This window comes from Hermetia illucens, chromosome 5, assembly GCF_905115235.1.
Source record: "Hermetia illucens chromosome 5, iHerIll2.2.curated.20191125, whole genome shotgun sequence".
Taxonomy (NCBI): Eukaryota; Metazoa; Arthropoda; class Insecta; order Diptera; family Stratiomyidae; genus Hermetia; species Hermetia illucens.
Genome location: NC_051853.1, coordinates 111,954,960 through 111,974,904, shown reverse-complemented (window position 1 = coordinate 111,974,904; position 19,945 = coordinate 111,954,960). Strand labels below are relative to the sequence as shown.

At 46.6% G+C, this 19,945-nt stretch overlaps 1 protein-coding gene across 1 annotated transcript in view; it reads right to left on the bottom strand.

The window, feature by feature from the left end:
• Positions 1-19,945, bottom strand: part of LOC119658359 (intraflagellar transport protein 140 homolog) — a 124,976-nt gene that overhangs the window by 59,815 nt on the left and 45,216 nt on the right. The window contains exons 7-8 of the mRNA XM_038065719.1: positions 12,566-12,941; positions 3,655-3,988 (exon numbers count right to left, since the gene is read on the bottom strand). Of these exons, the coding sequence (XP_037921647.1) occupies positions 3,655-3,988; positions 12,566-12,941 (710 nt within the window). The remainder of the gene's footprint in view (positions 1-3,654; positions 3,989-12,565; positions 12,942-19,945) is intronic.

Here is a 19,945-nt window from a genome sequence, read left to right as displayed (position 1 = left end):
TGAAGAATCGAATATTTGAAGCCTTTTTATTGTTCCCTAGTGAGGCTGCTAGAGATGGTTGGCTGAGCTAAGCTTAAGTTGGTGTTTCACCTAATTAAGCATATCACTCATTGCTGCTTCACAAAGGGGTATTTTCTGGAGAGTATTCTTCGGCGCAGTTTACGATACAAGAACCGTCAGCTGAAAGCATTACGACAAAACAGTTAATAACAGATTCAACTTTTTCTCAAATATTAAAAACTGAAAAAATAAAATAAAAAAAGTTTTTTTATTATTTTCCTTTTCTGATGCGACCGGCAGTTGGTTTATTTTTAGACTAACTCGACCCGCTTTGTGCGTCGGCCCCGGGGCTATCAGCAGGTAGGCGAGCTGACCAGGCGGATGAATTTCGAGTTGCTTAGTCATGAAGAGTTGTGCTGCGCTACTTTAGTGTTGAGCTGGAATAAATAGTTCCATATTGCAACACCTCCATACCCCCAAGCTCAGCGTTCTCTTGGTGAACAGAGAAACAAATAAAATTAAAACAATCAAGCAAACAAACCGCAAACTCCCCCCACAATACATCTAATAGGCAGAACTTGCTCCCAAGGGCCCCGAACTTGCGAATGCGTTGGGGTAGCTTATTCGTACACATTATAGGCCCTAACATTTAGGGACATTTACCTATGGTTTAATACCTATGATCATCATCATCAACGGCGCAACAACCGGTATCCGGTCTAGGCATGCCTTAATAAGGAACTCCAGACATCCCGGTTTTGCGCCGAGGTCCACCAATTCGATATCCCTCAAAGCTGTCTGGCGTCCTGACCTACGCCATCGCTCCATCTCAGGCAGGGTCTGCCTCGTTTTCTTTTTCTGCCTTAGATATTGCCCTTATAGACTTTCCAGGCTGGATCATCCTCATCCATACGGATTAAGTAACCGGCCCACCGTAATCTATTGAGCCGGATTTTATCCATAACTTGACGGTCATGTGTATCACTCATAGGTTTCATCGTTATGTAGGCTACGGAATCGTCCATCCGCATGTAAGGGGCCAAAAATTCTTCGGAGAATTCTTCTCTCGAACGCGGTCAAGAGTTCGCATTTTTTCTTGTTAAGAACCCAAGTTTCCGAGGAATACATGAGGACTGGCAAGAGCATTGTCTTGTACAGTAAGAGCTTTGACCCTATGATGAGACGTTTCGAGCGGAACCGTTTTTGTAAGTTGAAATAGGCTCTGTTGACTGCCAAGAACCGTGCGCGAATTTCATGATGGTAGCTGTTATCGGTTGTAATTTTTGACCCTAGAGTTGTAGTCTCCTATATTTATTCTTACTTATGATGCGTACGAAAAAGCTTCTCTAATACATTCACATTCGCGCTATTTGTCTCATAGACACCATGGGGAAGATGTTGGAGAGGGTGATATACAACAGGCTGCTCCCGTTCATCGAGCTTGCGGGTGCTTTTTCAGAGCGGCAATATGGGTTTCGGCGAGCCCGTTGTACGGTCGATGCAGTACCAAAGATCGTGGAATTGGCTCGAAATGCAATGGCCATGGGCAAATGCTGTGCTCTGGTGACGCTGGACGTCAAAAATGCCTTTAACTCAGCCAACTGGGGCTGGATTAAGGGCGCTTTGGCCAAACTGGGTGTTCCTAGCTACTTGGCTCGGCTCATTGAGAGTTACTTTTCGGACAGACTTCTCTGGTACGAGACGGACGACGGGCCAAAGGAGTACATTGTGACAGCAGGTGTGCCTCAAGGTTCTGTATTGGGACCGCTGCTGTGGAACATCAAGTCATGGTTACGAATGGCCAAGCTGGACCTGGCAGACGAAAAGACGGAGGCGGTCCTCATTACCAACCGTAGGAAGAACAACACGGTTACCATCCGGGTTGGTAATCGTGAGGTCGTCTCAAAATCGGTTGTCAAATACCTGGGGGTGATGATCGATGCCAAGCTGAGTTTCAAGGGACACTTGGATTATGCGCGAGAGAATGCAGCAAATGCCAGCTGATCCCTTGCAAGGATGATGCCTAACGTGGGAGGGCCGAGGTATAGTCGCAGGCTACTCATCGCGGGAGTGGTGAGGTCGATCCTGCTATACGCGGCCCCTGTCTGGGCGGGAGCGTTGAACCAGGCTGTCAACCGGAGGAAGATAGGTTCGGCATACCGGCCAATTGCGCTAAAGGTGTGCAGCGCATTTAGGACGGCGTCGACGGAGGCAGTGTGTGTCATCGCAGGAATGATCCCTATAGATCTTCTAGCGGGCGACGCACACTGGCTCTACGAAAAACGGAAGGCAAATCCAGCCGAGGTGAATGCGGATTTCTGAAAAGCCATCAGGAGAGAGTTGTGTGACAAGTGGCAACAACGATGGGATAACTCCGACAAGGGCCGGTGGACCCATACATTGATCCCGTGTATCGAGAAGTGGGTCAACCGAAAGAACGGAGAATTGAATTACCACCTGACACAGTTCCTTACGGGACACAGTGGCTATAGGAAGTACTTGCATCGCTTCGAGTTGGACGAGTCTCCCAACTGTCCTGAATGCGGTGCTACACCCGAGGACCCGGAGCACGTTATGTCCCATTGTCCCAGATTTCTGCAGCAGAGGAGGAGGTTGAACAGCATCTTGAGGGCGGAAATCGTGCCCTCCAACCTGATGAAAGAGATGCTGAAGTCGAATGAAAACTGGATGGCGGTAAATGATGCAGTAGCCGCGGTGCAGACAAAACTCCACGAGTTGGATCGAGCTCGGAAGGCGGCGCGACGGACACGTGACATGGACGAGCTGGTATAGCGAACCAGAGCCTCCCCTGCGAAGTAATACTTCACGGTGGTCCCGCGGGGAGGGACGGAAGAGTGGGGGTAGTTTTAGTGGGTGCGAATCCCACACACTGCTGCAACCGAGCGCAGCAGCGTCTTTCTAAGATTTCCACCTCCATCCATAAAAAATAAAAAAATACATTCGCAAGTTTGAAGCCATTGAGTGTGGGTATTACCTATTAGATGTACTTTGCTCCCTACAACGCGAAATTGGTATAAGAACTAATCTTCTTCATGTTATCCTTTTATCGCAAAAACATCAGGAAAGATATTAATTTCACGGTCCAGTATTAGCTTCTTGTAACAATACAATATGGACTACGACCAACCACTGTATGTACAAACAAAGAGAAACTTATTAGCCTTCCTGAATTATGAGCTTTGCCAAATAATCATATAATCGAATATTGTCAAAATTGAAAGCATATTTTTCTTTCACACATAAAATCCATGTAAGAAAGAAATAAACGTGAAGAGGAACTTGTGGAACTAGGACTAAGTCCCTGTTTCAGTAACTGCCATGTGGGAGATATTATGGCCGTTTACTCACATATACTTTTTTCTATAATGAAAACCGATAATAAACCCCGAAAAAATTGCAGCCAGAAAGAAAAATCCCGGCTTATGAAGGTTAAGCCTTAACAAATCCGCCGGAATATTTCCATTAAAAGTTAACGTGCCCTTTCTTATTAGCTAAAATATGATACCATAATAGTAATCATTTCCCGATATGTCCCCCGCAAAACAGGACACAAGGGAAACGCACGAACGCGACTACGCCACAGCGACATATCTTTACACCCGAATAAACCCTTCATCACAATCATTTATTTACCTTGCAATTGAGCTTCCTCTAGCCTCGTCCTCCGCAGTAATATCTGATTTAACAAGGAAATCATATGTTCCCAAGTTATCCTTCTCGAAATCCCACACGTACAGTTTGCCGTCGGGCGTAAGACTTTCGTCGGCTATAGTGAGTGCTACATGTGTCCCGCTCGAATTACACCTCGCCATTATTATCTCGCCAAAGTTTTCGAATAAATCATAGCCGCATTTAGGATGAATCAGGATTTTCGGATCATGGCGTGATACATCGTAAAGTTTTATGTAGCCGTTCATTGTGAAAATAGTCAGGTAATGATTGCTCAGGTCACAGCCAATGGGTTTACCTATGAAAAGAAGAAAAGGGAATTCGATATACAATATTTCGGACAGAAAGATATCATATCTGTGTGAGGAGTTCAAAGTTCAAATAGATCTGGTTTCACTAAAAGATAGTTTTTTCAGTACGGTGCATAATCAACGATTGTACGACTGCTTACAAAATTATAAATGTAGACTTGCTTGGATTCGAATCAAATTGGCATTAGAGAATGGAAACCTTAAATTATAATTATTTTATTTTATTTATTTTGCCTTTTCATTGAAAGCTGTATCTACAGCAGTTAACAAGTCAGAAAAAATTCTAAGGCTAGAAATGTGTGCTCAAACAGTATTAACCAAGAACATGATAGTTTAAAGACAACTGAAACAACTGGAAGTGGAACGAACCCTTAAAGTCTGTCCCCGTATCACATAAAAATCATACTCGAAGTCCTCAGCAGCAATATAGGCAAAGATTTGCAAATAGCCAGTTTGTGGGGGAAGGGCAAGCAAACGTGCGTCTTACCACCCGGAACTATATTCAACTAAATTGGCCGCGTGTTAATCAAACCCCATCCCTCTAACTCTTGATAAATATCAGAGCATATGGGTAAAATCAATATAAATAACGGCCTAAATGGAATAAAGATGCTATCTTAAATCCCCTCTGACAATCTAATAGTCGGCCAACACTCCCAACCACAGACGACGACAGGGTGGACGACATTGCTGTAAATTTTAGATTTGAGACGTTCGTTAATATGTCGATCAAAAAGAACATTAGCTGTGGATGCTAATGCGTGAAGCAATTTCATAACACAGTTCTCCATTCGCTGATAGCAATCTTCTTCTTTTTCTTCAGCCTTTGTCCCGTTCACAAGCGGGGTCGGCTTGTCGTGATCGGTTTCGCCATTTGGCTCTATCGAATGCCTGATCTGGCTGCAATTTCGAGGCTTTCAAATCCCCATCCAGCGTATCAAGCCACCGTTGCTTAGGTCTGCCTTTTGGTCGTTTACCATCGACGACGATGTTCAGACCAATCTTGGCAAGTGAATTCTCGTTTGCACGAATTGCGTGACCATACCATCGAAGACGCCTCTCTCGCAACTTTTCCACTATCGGTGCAACCCCATAACGATCGCGGATATCCCCATTTCGGATGTGATCTAAACGTGTGACGCCACTAGTCCAACGTAGCATCTTCGTCTTCATTACCGCAAGACGCCGTTCATTGTCTTTTATGGTCGGCCAACACTCAGAACCATAGAGAGCGGCTGGACGGACGACATTGCGGTAAATTTTAGATTTGAGACGTTCGTTGATACGTCGATCACAAAGGACACCAGTTGTGGAACGCCACTTCATCCAGGTTGCGTTAATGCGTGAAGCAATTTCATAACGCAGTTCTCCATTGGCTAATAGCGTTGACCGGAGGTATTTAAACCGCTCAGTTCTGGGCAGATCACTGCCGCTCACAGTGATTGTGCCTGTTTCATGGGGATCGGTCGTCAAAAATTCAGTTTTGTTTAAATTCAATCTGAGACCGTGTTGCATGAGGCGATCATTCCATTTTTGAACAAGTTGCTCGAGATCATTTTTGCTATTAGACGTTAGGAAAACATCATCGGCATAAAGCAGTGTGTAGAGCGCTGGACGTTGGATATCCCGTGTGACGGTGTCCATAACAAGGACAAAGAGGAGTGGTGAGAGGGCACTTCCTTGATGAACTCCAACAGAGACACGAAACGGTTTTGATACACCCGCCATACTTCGAACTTTACTTTTCGGATCGTGGTAGAGCAATTGAACCCAGCGCACGAGTTCTTCTGGCACGAAGTGTTGTCGTAAAGCATACCAGATGAGTTCGTGTGGTACACGGTCAAACGCTTTCTCTAGATCCAGAAAGGCAATGTAAAGAGGGCGATGCTTCTCACGGTGTTTCTCCATGAGTAACCGCGCAGCGTGTATTGCGTCAGTAGTTCCGCAGTTCTTGACAAATCCGGCTTGATTTACCGTTATTTCAACGATTTCGCGAATACGGTTGTCAAGAACGCGTTCAAAAATCTTCATGGTATGGGAAAGTAACCGGATCGGACGGTAATTTGAATATTCTGCTGGGCTACCTTTCTTTTTCCATATTGGGACAGTGGTACTTTCTTGCCAGTCAGATGGTGTTCTTCCTTCCTGAATAACCCGGTTAAAGAATTCACTGAGCCACAGTGTTGGATCCCAACTCTTCGCTTTCCAGAGCTCAGATGCGATGTCGTCAGGTCCTGTTGCTTTCTCCGATTTCATTTGTTTTATTGCCTCCTCGACTTCAGTTGCGCTGACTGGTGGAACTGCTCCAAATGTTGGCAATGATTGTGGAAGTGGAGGATGAGCAAATTCTTCAGTTGAAATCTGCTCGAAGTATTCTCGCCATCTATCCGTCGCGGCTCGACGATCAGTAAGCAAAGTACCGTTCTTATCATTAACGCAACAGAAGTGTTCGATATCCTGTGTGCGTTCATTACGGCTTTTAGCAAGTCGACACAGATCACTCTCGCCATCCCGAGTGTCCAGTTTATCGTAAAGATTTTTGAAATGGTTCGCTCGGGTGACAGCGACCGCTTTCTTTGCTTCCCGGTTGGCATTCTTATAAATTTGCCAATTAGCAGGCGTTTTATCGTCGAGAAATTTGTGGTAGAGGCGTTTCTTTTCACGGACCTTCATTTCAACATCATCATTCCAAAGCCAAGTATCTCGGTTGATGTACCGCTTACCCGGCTTGGTGACCCCGAGGGTTGCAGAGGCCGCTTTGTGGATCGTGTCTTTCATTTGGTTCCATGATTCTTCCACATCCGTAATGGTTGGCAATCGTATGAGTGATAGCAATGACTCGAGATATTTAAATCGCTCAGTTCTGGGCAGGTCACTACTGACAGTGATAGTGCCTTTTTATGGTAATCAGTCGTGCCACAGTGAGCACCAGTTTCGCTGACAGTTACGTCACGGTATTTTACGTGGGTACCTGACTCGTAGACTTAATCACACGGAAGAGGAACAAAAGACAACAACAAGTCTCGTCATCAGAAAAACCTCTGCCTAAAACTAAGGCAGACACGAAGGACGGAGTACCACAAGAAAAGGTGGGGAGACGAAGGAGGACTAGACCGCCAGCTATGCTTATTAAGCCGACAGAAGGCAAGACTTTTGCGGAAGTCCTCAGCGAAATCCGTTACAAAATTAAACCCGAAGACAACGGAGCGGAAGTGGGTTCCATACGTAAAACGAAGCGTGGTGGAGTCTTAGTCGAACTAGGCCCGAAGACTATAAATAAAATCACGTTCTGTGAAGCAGTCAAGGGGCTTCTAGGAGAAAAAGCTTTGGTTTCCAGCCTGGAACCCACGTATGCTTTGGAAATCCGACTGCCTCACGGAAAAGAACGAGGTAGAAGAGGCCATCAAACGCGAATGCCCGAAGGTAACCAATGTCCGGATTGGTATCACCTTCGCGAACTCCCGAAGCCAAAAACTCGCTGTAGTGGAAGTTGCCGAGCAATACACGAGGAAGCTTCTAAACAGCGGGAAAATAAGAATTGGTTGGGTAGTGTGTAGGATACGAATTCTGTCTGTAGGGGACCTGACAGAAGGGCAACATGCCGTAAATGCGGTCAGGCAGGCCATAAAGCGAGCACCTGCAATGAAAAGGAAAGCTATGCAGGGACCGTGGCGCGACTGATGAGAGCATTGCGCACACTACAGGATCGGGACGGTGTCCAGTTTTCAGAGCAGAACTGGAAAGAGCTAGGATACGGTCAACATGATTCGCATCCTACAAATCAATATGCACCGGAGCGCAACCGCTCACCAGTTGCTAGCGCAGTTCGCTGCGGAGACCAAAGCTGATTTAGTACTCATCAGTGAGCAGTACCGAAACAAGGGCCCAGTTTCATGGCACCCAGCCATATCAGGTACTGCCATCTGGGTTCGGGACGGCCCCCTCCTGGTGGTTCTTGCCCAAGGCCGAGGGAACGGCTTTGTTTGGATTCGGTGTTCAGAGATAACGTTTTTTAGTGTCTATCTTACGCCGAATAAGACGATGCCGGACTTTCGTCGGAGGCTTCATGCTTTGGAGGACGCTACCTTAAGCACGGGTGGGCGGATCCTGGTCAGGGGTGACTTCAATGCTAGGGCACTTGAATGGGGCATGCCTCACACAGATTCCAGAGGGAAACGAATTCTAGAAATGGCGGCGAGAACAGGACTGGTAGTTCTAAACACCGGATCTACCCCAACGCTCCGGCGCCCGGGCTGCGAAGGAAGCATTCCAGACGTAACCTTCGCGTCGGAATCGCTGCTGTCGCTGGTGGACGGGTGGCGAGTTCTGGAAGACTTCTCTGCAAGTGACCACCAATACATTGCTTTCGAAGTGGTGGACACAAACTCTCGGTGTGCGCCACCCCAGCGCTCTACATGTACATGGAACGTCGCGAAGGTGAACACCGGGAAGTTTGTCGAAACTCTGGGAACGGGTGGGGCCACGCTGGAGGGTACTCCTGGAGGCGGTGGCGCCGCAGCTGACACTGTCATAAATTCAGTTATGAACCTGATAACGACGGTCTGCGGAGCCTCCATGCCCACGAAGACATCGAGGCGCGGCAAACCTTCCATGTATTGGTGGACAGTGGAAATCGCAGAGCTCCGGAATGAGTGTCACAGGCTCCGCCGCTTAACACAACGTCTAGGCGACGGGGAGGAGGCATGTACCATAATGACGGAGTACAAATCAGCCAAAAGGAGACTCCGCAGCTCAATAAACAAGAGCAAAGCTCGCTGCTGGTAAGATCTGGTCGACGAGGTAAATGGGGATCCGTGAGGACTCGGTTACAAACTGGTAACCCGAAAAGTCGGGGCTCTGCGGAAACCCTGTTCATTTAGGGCGGAGTAGATGAACCGCATTGTGGGGGCACTCTTCCCTGCCCACCCCGTATGGGATGGTGACGTCGGCGCGGGGAGCACAGAGGACTGTCCACTTTTTTCTATAAAAGAGTTGGAACAGGCAGTCCTCTCTATGAAAAACAAGAAGGCGCCAGGACCCGATGGTATTCCAGCAGAGATATACAAACTGGTATTCCAACACCGGCCAGACCTACTGCTCGACGCATTCAACGCTTGCCTGAAAGAGGGCATTTTTCCTGCTCGTTGGAAAGTTGCGAGGCTTGCGCTGATCCCTAAAGGGAAAGGCGACCCCGAATTGCCGTCTTCATACCGCCCACTGTGTATGCTTGACATTGCTGGGAAAGTGCTCGAAAAGCTCATCAGAAGTAGACTCGCTGAAGCGATATGCGTTGCCGGAGATTTATCTCCCCGGCAGTTTGGTTTTAGGGCAGGGAGATCAACAATTGATGCTGTCATGCAAGCCGTGGACGCCGTTCGACGAGCAGAGGCACATAGCCGCCGAACTCGACGGGTGGTGCCCCTCGTAACGCTTGACGTCAGAAACGTAATTCCGTAAGATGGAAAGACATTCTAGGCACACTAGACAATACCTTCAACGTGCCGAACTATCTCTTACGGATTTTGAGGGACTATCTGAGGAACCGCTCCCTGCTCTATGAAACACTAGAGGGTCAAAGGTGGATGGAGGTCACGTCCAGGGTGGCACAGGGTTCCATCCTAGGGCCGGACCTCTGGAACGCTACCTATGACAGTCTGCTCAAACTCGATATGCCAAAGGAGTCGCGCCTGGTCGGCTACGCAGATGATGTCGCAGCACTTGTTGCTGGACGCACTGTCGAACAGGCGCAAAGCAGACTCGGCATATTAATGCGACGGGTAAGCGGATGGATGACTACTCATGGTTTCAACCTTGCACTGGAAAAAACCGAAGTAGTCATCCTGACTAAAAAGAGAATTCCGGCCCTGCGTCCCATATCGTTCGGCGAGTCGATAATGGAGTCAAAATCAACGGTAAAGTACCTCGGGTTGACTCTTGACTCAAAGATGAGCTTTTCTGAGCAAATCCAAGCAGCAGCAAACAAGGCCGCGGCTGGAGTTTCGGCATCAAGTAGGCTAATGGCAAACATTGGGGGTCCTATGTCTAGTAGGCGACGTCTCCTGATGAGCTCAACGCAGTCTGTCCTGCTCTACGGCGCAAAGGTGTGGGCTGGCGCTCTTAACAAGGAGGTATATCGTAAACGCCTCGCGCAAGTACAGAGACGGGGAGCTTTACAGGTGGCGTCTGCGTACCGCATTGTCTCTGAACCGGCCGTGATGGTGATCGCGGGAGTTATCCCCGTTGCCCTTCTTCCTAGGGAGCGTCAGGCCATATACAATCGCAAGGGAGATGAGCCAAGGGAGGTGGTTGCTCGCGAAGAACGGCAACACACTCTAGACGAGTGGCAGCTCTCTTGGCAAAATGAAACTAGAAGCAGATGGACTGCGCGGCTCATTGGCAACTTAGGTGCGTGGCTGAATCGGAAGCATAGTGAGACTGACTATTTCCTTACCCAATTTTTAAGTGGGCATGGAGGTTTTCAATCTTAGCTGCACAAGATTGGAAAGGCGCGTTCTCCGGATTGTGTGTTTTGCAATGGAGTTGTGGACGATGCCCACCACACTTTTTTTTCTTGTGGAAGGTGGGATGGGGTTCGTCAGCAGCTCTATTTAAACACAGGGGATCTCTCTCCAGACAACATTGTCGAAGAGATGCTGAGGACTGCTGGCAGGTGGAACCGTGTTGCCCCTTACGTTCGGGCCCTTCTCGTTGCTAAGAAGATAGAACTCGACCGGTGGAGAAGCCGGATGGCAGGGGGTTCCTTGAACTGACAGTTCCCTTCCTCCTCTCCCCTCCCGTTGGTGAAAGGAATTCCCTAATTTGAAGGCTGCACAAGGCGGTAGAGTTCGAGGGCTAGCCCGAAGTAATGTGACAAACGGTTCCAGGCTAGCTCTCTGACGATGGGGAGGTGTTTAGTTGGTAGTCCGACGACGTACCGAATCGGGAGTCCAACACTGTGTGCGTAAATGCATTCACCTACCCTACCCCAAAAAAAAAAACCCTGGTGGCAGCAATGCGATCTCGGTGTCACCGTTTTGGCGGCGTAACCCGGAGGACTAGTTCCACATCAGCAGACGGTGGCCACACTCGCAACTACGGTCTCTAAGCTAGCGGCGACAGTGGGAGCTTGACGTTCGGAAGGTATGTCGCGAATCCGTTCACGGTCCGCCAGCCGAAAAGGACGACCGAGTATTCGCTCGTAGGGAACCTCAAAGAGTCCTGCAATTTGCTGGTACCACCACAACTTCGCCGATAATTCAAAGAATTACAACAGTCCGTACACATTCATTGCACCAAAAAACTAAACTCGTTGGGAGCTCCGGCGTGGCTCCCCAAAATGTAACTCCACGCCGCCTAACCATCGACGACCCTTTGAGCCAGTGCCATTACCTAATCAACACAGGCGCAGACGTCTCGGTTCTACCGGTATCACGGAATCACAAGTCGATCCTAGAACATCTCAAACTCCTCAACCATGGATACTTGCGGCTACAGACAAAGTGAACGCAAGTCTGGGACTTCGACGAACGTTTTATAGCGGACATCATCATTTCCATATTAGGCGCAGGGTTCCTGGACAACCTAGACCCCGCAGCCTCGCTCACATCTTCGGGAACATTTTTGAAGAAGTAGCGCACACTTGCATTAGCGCGCTCCTTCAAAAATACAGCAACATAACTACTGAAAGTAGTCTCTCGCAGCCAGCTAATCATAATATACAGCACCACATGCGTACTACTGGCTCCTCTATCTTCTCGAAGGTGCGTCCATTTCCACCCCAAAAGCTCGCTGTTGCTCAGAAAGAATTTGATATACTTTTAAAGCAGGGTATTTGCAGACCATCAAAAAGCTGCTGGTCTTCTCCACTACACATAGTCCCAAAGCCCAATAGCGAATGGAGACCATGTGGCGATTGCAGACGTCTGAATACTCAAACCATTCCAGACCGCTCCCGCTTACCACCCATCCACGACTTTGCGCACAATTGCCGTATTTTCACGTCCTTGGACTTAGCCAAGGTGTACCATCAAATCCCTGCAGCTCCAGAAGACATTCCGAAAACGGCAATATGCACTCCTTCGGACTATTCGAGTTTAAACGGATGACTTTTGGTCTGTTCAATGCGGCGCAACCTTTCCGGAGATGCATCCACTCTGTCCTAAGAAACATTAACTTTTGTTTCGTGTGCTTGGATGCTGATTTGGTCGTCTCTTCCTCTGAGTCTGTTTGAACATCTCGAGCGCATTTTTCAGTATCTTCTTGAGGCCGGTCTTATACTTAACGTTAAAAAATGCAAATTCCTTAAACAGGCCGGTGTAGGAAACATACAAATATATACAAATGTTGGGTGAAGGCAGCAAAGTAAATGTTAGTCGGAATCCTAATCCTACATATTCATTCAAGGCTTGTAACTTCGAATGTCCAGACTCGACCGCGAATATTTCTGTTCGCATTCATTCATGCGGAATATGAAGGATTTGTGGAGCTTCGAATCGAAATCGCAAGCCCATAACTTGATGACACGTTAATGGTGTGAATGCCCATATATGTCAGACAAAACTTACCCTCATTGTCATTGCACAGGATCTCTTTTAGAATGACTCCTCCGAGCGAATAGATTTTCACGTCATTCGTCGTCAAACAAATAATGTTCTGATCATGGATGTACAGGCTCAAACATTCGGCGCCGAAATTTTGCAATAATTTAATGGACAAACTTTTGTCAGTGTCACTGAGTTCACTATCCTTGCTAATTTTGTATGTAACAATCGTTCGTCCGTTGCTCACGATGAAATTCAGTTCCGTCAGAGACAAGTTCGTGATTGAGATGTCTGCATGCACAGTGGTTGATTTGCCGCACGAATGCTCCACGTAGACTTGATTTGCGCTCCTCTGGACGGCCCAAATGTTACGCTTGTGGAATGATATCAATGGTTGTTCCTGGCAAAATAAACGAAACATGTAAATGTAGATGGTATAATAGAGCGACTGACACTGAAGGGAATAGACGTGAATGCGACACCATTTCCTAAATATGAAAAAGCTCAACTACTTCTACTAGCTCCAAATGCCGCTCTGAACTCGCTAATCAAATCGGCTTGAAATCTACAAACAAAAATGGCACTTAGAGATAAATAGATTGTAATAACAATAATCAATTATCAAACAAATCAATCATTAATCATGAATATTTCCAACAAAATCAGTTCCTACCCCAAGGGGAAGGCAACCTTAATCTAATTGACTGGAAAATACCACAAGATCTCAGGTAGTAGATGAGAGCGAACAGAGATAGTGGCATATTTAGCAGAAATGTAACGCCCAGGAAGAAACTAAAGTCTTGTTAGGTAAACTCAAAGTAATATCGTTACCATGAGAAACAAGATACTCGTAAAAGTTGAATTTTGGACCACCTCCCTGGAGGCGGAAGGAAGAAGGTCAGGCCCCCCTCATCAACTCTTTTCTTAAAAAGTTGTGCCACATCAAAATCGAGATATTTCGATGGCTTTATGGAGGAGGAGCATGGAGAGAAAAGTGGATAGTCGTCTCTCTGCAACCCTGATAAAAAGTCGCGGTATTTCAAAAGGGCGTTGTTTTCTTGTCTTCATCGGAAAGGCAGGACTAAGGAGGGTATGTGCGAGAAAGTGGAAGCTTTTAAATCTCTAGCCCCGTTAAAGAAATACAGCAGCCGCCACTTCCTAAAAAGTTATAAAAGAGATACTTGCATATCATTAATAAGCTTTATGATAAAGTAATTACCGCCGCAATTTTGATCCGCACGAGTAAATGGGGAAGGAGGGGCTCCTTCCAACCAATCTTCCAAACCGCGGCGATAATTTTCTTACCAATAAGCGCATCAAAGATATGGAAATAGACCCTTTCTGAAGCATCATAACTTTTCGAAACAAAGCGGCTAGTACGAGTTTTTAGCAGAACTAAAAAGGAGGAATCTTCCAATTTCTACAGCAGGATTATAGTTGATAAAACAAATTTTAACACAATCATACTAAAACACACTCCTCCCCTCATTGAAACGTCATAACTTTTTAAATTAAATTAAGTGAAACCTGTTTAATAAACTGCTAACCAAGATCTTTGGTCTGATATCACATATTAGTAATATTTGGTAAAAAAAATTTAGACCTCCAGGCGGACCGGGAAGGGGAATAGGAAGAAACTGATCCCCGAGAGTCGCAGCTTTCTCGGGGCATAGGTTAAGTTGGTCCGCCGGAATCGCCATCTCCCTGGCTTTTCTCTCTACTTCCCTGTATAGCCCTCTTTTGTATTTGTGGCGTTCTCCCTTAAATCCAAAATAAGATTTTGCCTTCACTGTTTAAATAGGTATTTGCAATGTTCTCATGTTGATATTTAATGCTTTTGTTTGCAGTTAATTTCTACAAAAGCGACAACTTTCAATTGCTATAACCATGTGACAAACAGTACGATTTTCACCAAACTTAGTGACATTATAACTTACAATACTCAGAAAAAGTTAGCGTACAGATAAATCTCTCTCAGGTCCTGATGGTATCCCGGCGGAAATTTACAAACTGGTGTTCCGCCAACTGCCAGAATTGCTGCTTGAAGTTTGCAACGCCTGCTTGAAGGAGGACATTTTTCCCTGTCGCTGGAAAGTGGCCAGACTCGCGTTGATCAGTAAGGGTAAAGGAGACCCGGAGCTCCCGTCGGCATACCGACCGCTGTGTATGCTTGATACGGTAGACTCGCTGAAGCGATCCGTGCTGCCGGGGACTTATCCGCAAGGCAATTCGGGATTAGAACAGGGAAATCTACAGTGGATGCTGTTATGGAGGTCGTAGATGCGTTTAATCGAGCCGGGGCACACAGCCGCCGATCTCGACGGATAGTGCTCCTCATAACGCTTGATGTCAGAAATGCCTTCAATTCCGTAAGATGGACAGATATGCTAGGCACACTAGAGAACTCCTTTCACGTGCCAAGCTATCTCTTGCGGATATTGAGGGATTATCTGAAAGACCGCTTCCTGCTCTATGAGACGCTAGAGGCCCAGAGCAGGATGGAAGTCACGTCGGGAGTAACACAGGGATCCATCCTAGGGCCGAACTTCTGGAACGCTTCCTACGATGGTCTGCTGAGACTCGATATGCCCGAAGAGTCGCGCCTGGTCGGTTATGCAGACGACATTGCGGCACTTGTTGCCGGACGCTCTGTTGAACAGGCGCAAAGCAGACTTGGCATACTGATGCGACGGATAAGCGGATGGATGACTGCTCACGGTTTCAACCTTGCGCTGGAAAAAACCAAAGTAGTCATCCTAACCAGCGATTAAATACCTTGGTTTAATCCTCGACTCAAAGATGAGTTTTTCTGAGCAAATCAAAGCAGCAGCGGACAGGGCTGCAGCTGGAGTCGCGGCCTTCAGTCGGCTAATGGTGAATGTTGGGGGCCCCATATTAACTAGGAGACGTCTCCTCATGGGAGCAACGCAGTCCGTTCTTCTCTATGGTGCGGAGGTATGGGCTGATCCCCTTGACAAGGAGGTGCATTGTAAACGCCTCGCTCAAGTGCAGAGGCGGGGAGCTTTGCGAGTGGCGTCTGCTAATCGCACCGTCTCCGAACTGGCTGTACTGGTGATTGCGGGAGTGATCCTCATTTTCCTCCTTGCCAAGGAGCGCAAAGCTATCTATCGCCGTAAGGGCGAAAACCTAAGAAAAGTGATTGCCCGTGAAGAACGTCAACGCACCCTTAGCGAGTGGCAACTTTCTTGGCAAAATGAGCCAAGGGGCAAGTGGACTGCGCGGCTCATTGACAAATTAGACCCACGGTTGAACAGAACGCACGGTGAGATTGATTACTTCCTTACCCAACTTTTAAGTAGGCGTGGAGGTTTTCAGTCTTACCTGCACAGGATTGGGATCTCCTGATTGTGTTCTGCAATGGAGTGGCGGATGACGCTGAACATACCTTTTTCTCTTGCGAGAGGTAGGACGGCCTCCGCTAGCAGCTTTATGCAGACGCAGGGGGGCTCTCTTCAGACAACATAGTGCGAGAGATGCTGAAGAGCGATGGCAGCTGGAATCATATTGTGCATTATGTTCGGGCTCTTCTTATTACGAAGAAGATTTAACTCGACCGGCGGAGGGATCGGACGGTAAGGGGTTCCCTGAATTAACAACTCCCTTCCTCCCCTCCCCTCTCGTTGGTGAAAGGAATTCCCTGACTTGAAGGCTTCCAAAGCCGGGGGAGCGGGAGGGTTAGCCCGTAGTAATGTGTTAAACGGTTCCAGGCTAGTTCTCTGATGACATCATTTCTTCTTTTCCAGATCCACTTTACAGCAGTTTGCGTCAAATTGGCTTGAAGTATATCCGAATATATTCTTTTGTCTATTGTTGGCTCGATAAAGTTATACTAACTACGCCACTAATTGCCATACACCCGCACACCATAACGCCACCACCGCCGTATTTGACAGTGATTACGAGATTTTCTTTATCTAATGCTGTATCTTATTTTCTCTAGACAAACTTTCATCCCTTGATCCCAAGACTACAAAATTTGTTCTTTATTGAAAAAGGTACTATTTTACAGGACTTTGCTGACTTCTTTATGTGGTCCTTAACAAATTCAATTCATCTTTTTCTGTTAACACGTGATAAAAGAAAGGCTTTCTACGTACCACGCGGCAACGATAACCACGTTTTTAAGGTTTTGTGTAAACAAAACCTGATTAAAATCGGTTTACTGTCTGTTTGTGGATCTGTCTATCTGTCTGTCATACACAGTTTGCTCGGAAACGGTTGTAGCGATGGATACCAAATTTGATGGAAAGGTGGAAACTGCAAACGCTCAAGCGTACAGTGAGTCACATCCTTCCACGTCGAATTTAAAGGGGCATCCCCATACATGCAAAAAGGGGGGTGTAAGTTTTTTTCACCAAATATAGTCGTGTGGGGTATTAGTTTTGACATTTGTGGGAAGGATAGGGAGCGCGGGGGGTCGAAAGTGATTATGTCTTTCAAGGGCCCATTCTCAGAAACTACACAACCCAAAAATCTGAAAAAAAATCAAGAAGCTGCCACTATATCCATATCTGTTCAAATAAAGTTAATAACAGTATATTACAATAATTTTTAGTAATTGACTGCGAAACCCTCCTTAAGTTTATGCTAGAATCTCGAAATTTTGCAGCAATGTGGGCTATTACATGGAGCATGATCCTATTTCTATTAATCTATTAATCGACTTTAAAGCCACCTATGATAGCATAGCCAGGGTAAAACTGTACACTGCCATGAGAGAATTCGGTATCCCGACGAAACTAATAAGACTGACTAGGCTGATCCTGACCAATGTGCGAGGCCAGATAAAAGCAGCAGGATCACTCTCAAGACCATTCGACATCAACAAGGGTCTACCACAAGGGGATGCCTTATCATTCGTCCTCTTTAACCTGGTCCTCGAGAAAGTGATCCGTGATGCTGATGTAAATGCAAGAGGTACGATCCTCTTTAAGCCCACCCAACTACTGGCCTGTCCTGACGATATCGACATCATGGGAAGAACCACCCGACACGTACAAACTGCCTTCATCCAGATCGAGCAGGCGGCGCGAGATATTGGGCTGCACATCAATGAAGGCAAGACAAAATATATGGTGGCAACGTCAGCACCGAAGACGAACCAACCAACAACATCAAACCGCACTGGTGAAATAGGAAGAATAAGGATAGGATAGGATACAACTTTGAGACCGTTGATAATTTCTCCTATCTAGGGTCAAAAATTACAACCGATAACAGTTACGATGATGAAATCCGCGCACGGTTGTTGTCAGCCAACAGAGCCTATTTCAGCTTACAAAGACTGTTCCGCTCGAAACGTCTCACCATAGGGTCAAAGCTCTTACTGCACAGGACTATGATATTGCCAGTCCTCTTGTATTCCTCGGAAACTTGGGTTCTAAGCAAGAAAAATTGCGAACTCTTGGCCGCGTTCGAGAGGAGAATCATCTGAAGAATTTTTGGCCCCCTACATAAGGATAGAATATTCCGTAGCCTACACAATGACAAAATCTATGAACGATACAATGACCGTCCGGTTGTGGATAAAATCCGGCTCAATAGGTTACGGTGGGCGGGTCACTTAATCCGTATGGATGAGGATGATCCCACCCGGAAAGTCTATAAGGGCAATATCTATAGTAGAAAAAGAAGACGAGGCAGACCCTACCTAAGCTGAAGCGATGGCGTAGGCCAGGACGCCAGACAGCTTTTAGGGATTTCGAATTGGTGGACCTCGGCGCAAAACCGGGATGTCTGGAGTTCCTTATTAAGGCAGTCCTAGACCGGATACCGGTTGTTGCGCCGTTGATAATGATGATGACCCTATTTCTTGATTTGATTTGATTGAAAGCGCACTATTACTAAGAAAGTTATAATAGGTCAAAGTTGTCGTTTCTATGCAAATTCAAGACTTTGAATGTCAGCATCACACGAACACGGATGTCCTCACGCATATATGCTTACATTACGTGCCAAATTCTAATGGGACAAATGTCGACTCAAATGTTTTAATAAAAGAAATACACGACTTTTCAGACAGTGTCACTACAAGCAAACTTCCGAAACCTATCTTTGATATCTTTAGTAATTTCTAAAGTCTTTGTTCTACGATTTTGTTGCACTCGCGTTCAGTTAATCTTTGTGGGCGCTCAGAACGTCGCCTTGATACGCAACCTGAACTTTAGGAGAAACTTTGCTGTGGACTTTCCAACCAGGGCAGATTGGAAGACCGGCTTCGACACAGTGTTCTTCGCCGGCGGATTAAAGGTCTGTGGAGTCGGTACGGAAGTTTTCACGAAAACACACAGTGTATTCGAGTCGTACGGTCTCCCAGATTTTGCCAATGTATTCCAAGCGGAAGTACTATAGATACTGAAAGCCTGTAAACGTAACATAGCCTTTATGCCGTCAGCCAAGCGACATTAAGACCTTGTACTCAGCGGCGACATCTTCTTGGCTAGTAAACAATTCTTTAAGGACCTCAGACAGATCCCTGGCTGGAGAGTGGGAGAGCTGCTTTCTTTCGTGAATGCTACGGGCTGACTCTGAAGATCCGAACCGACTGGACAGTCTCTCTTTGCTCTCATAACAGCAGTCGTGATGTTGGTTGTGGCATAAAAACGGCGCACCAGAACGCTATTTGGGCTTCTCGGAGAAGCCATTGATACCTACCTACCCTAACGTTGATGGAAGAATGCAACAAAGGAACATCGAATGTTATCACAAAGTGCATAGCACATGTTACTTTTCGCAAATTATGTTTTTCTAAACTCTCACAAGAAAGCTGATTTCAAGCAGTTTCTTCAAATATGGTGGTATGATCCTGAGTTCTAAGCAGCAAAGATAACAAATGGCGCCGCGAGATTATTGAAACAAAGAGGTCGTACTGAATCGTAACTCTGTATGATTATATCCGGGATAAGGACGTCTTCGACGATATGATCACGTGATCCATGTTGATGGCAGCTCCGTTGCTAAGGCTGGACTGAACATTCAAGTCACTGGGAGACGAAGCTGACCAAAACAGCCAAGTTCTTGACGCACATTCAAAAATGTATCTTCTTCTTTTTCTTCAGGCTTTGTCCCGTTCACAAGCGAGGTCGGCTCGTCGTGATCGGTTTCGCCATTTGGCTCTATCGAATGCCTGATCTGGGTGCAATCTCGAGGCATTTAAAACCCCATCTACCGTATCAAACCACCGTTGTTTAGGTCTGCCTTTTGGTCGTTTACCATCGACTTCAATGTTCAAACCAATCTTGGCAAGTGATTTCTCGTTGGCACGAATTGCGTGACCATACCATCGAAGACGGTTCTCACGCAACTTTTCCACGATCGGTGCAACCCCATAACTATCGCGGATATCCTCATTTCGAATGTGATCTAAACGTGTGACGCCACTAG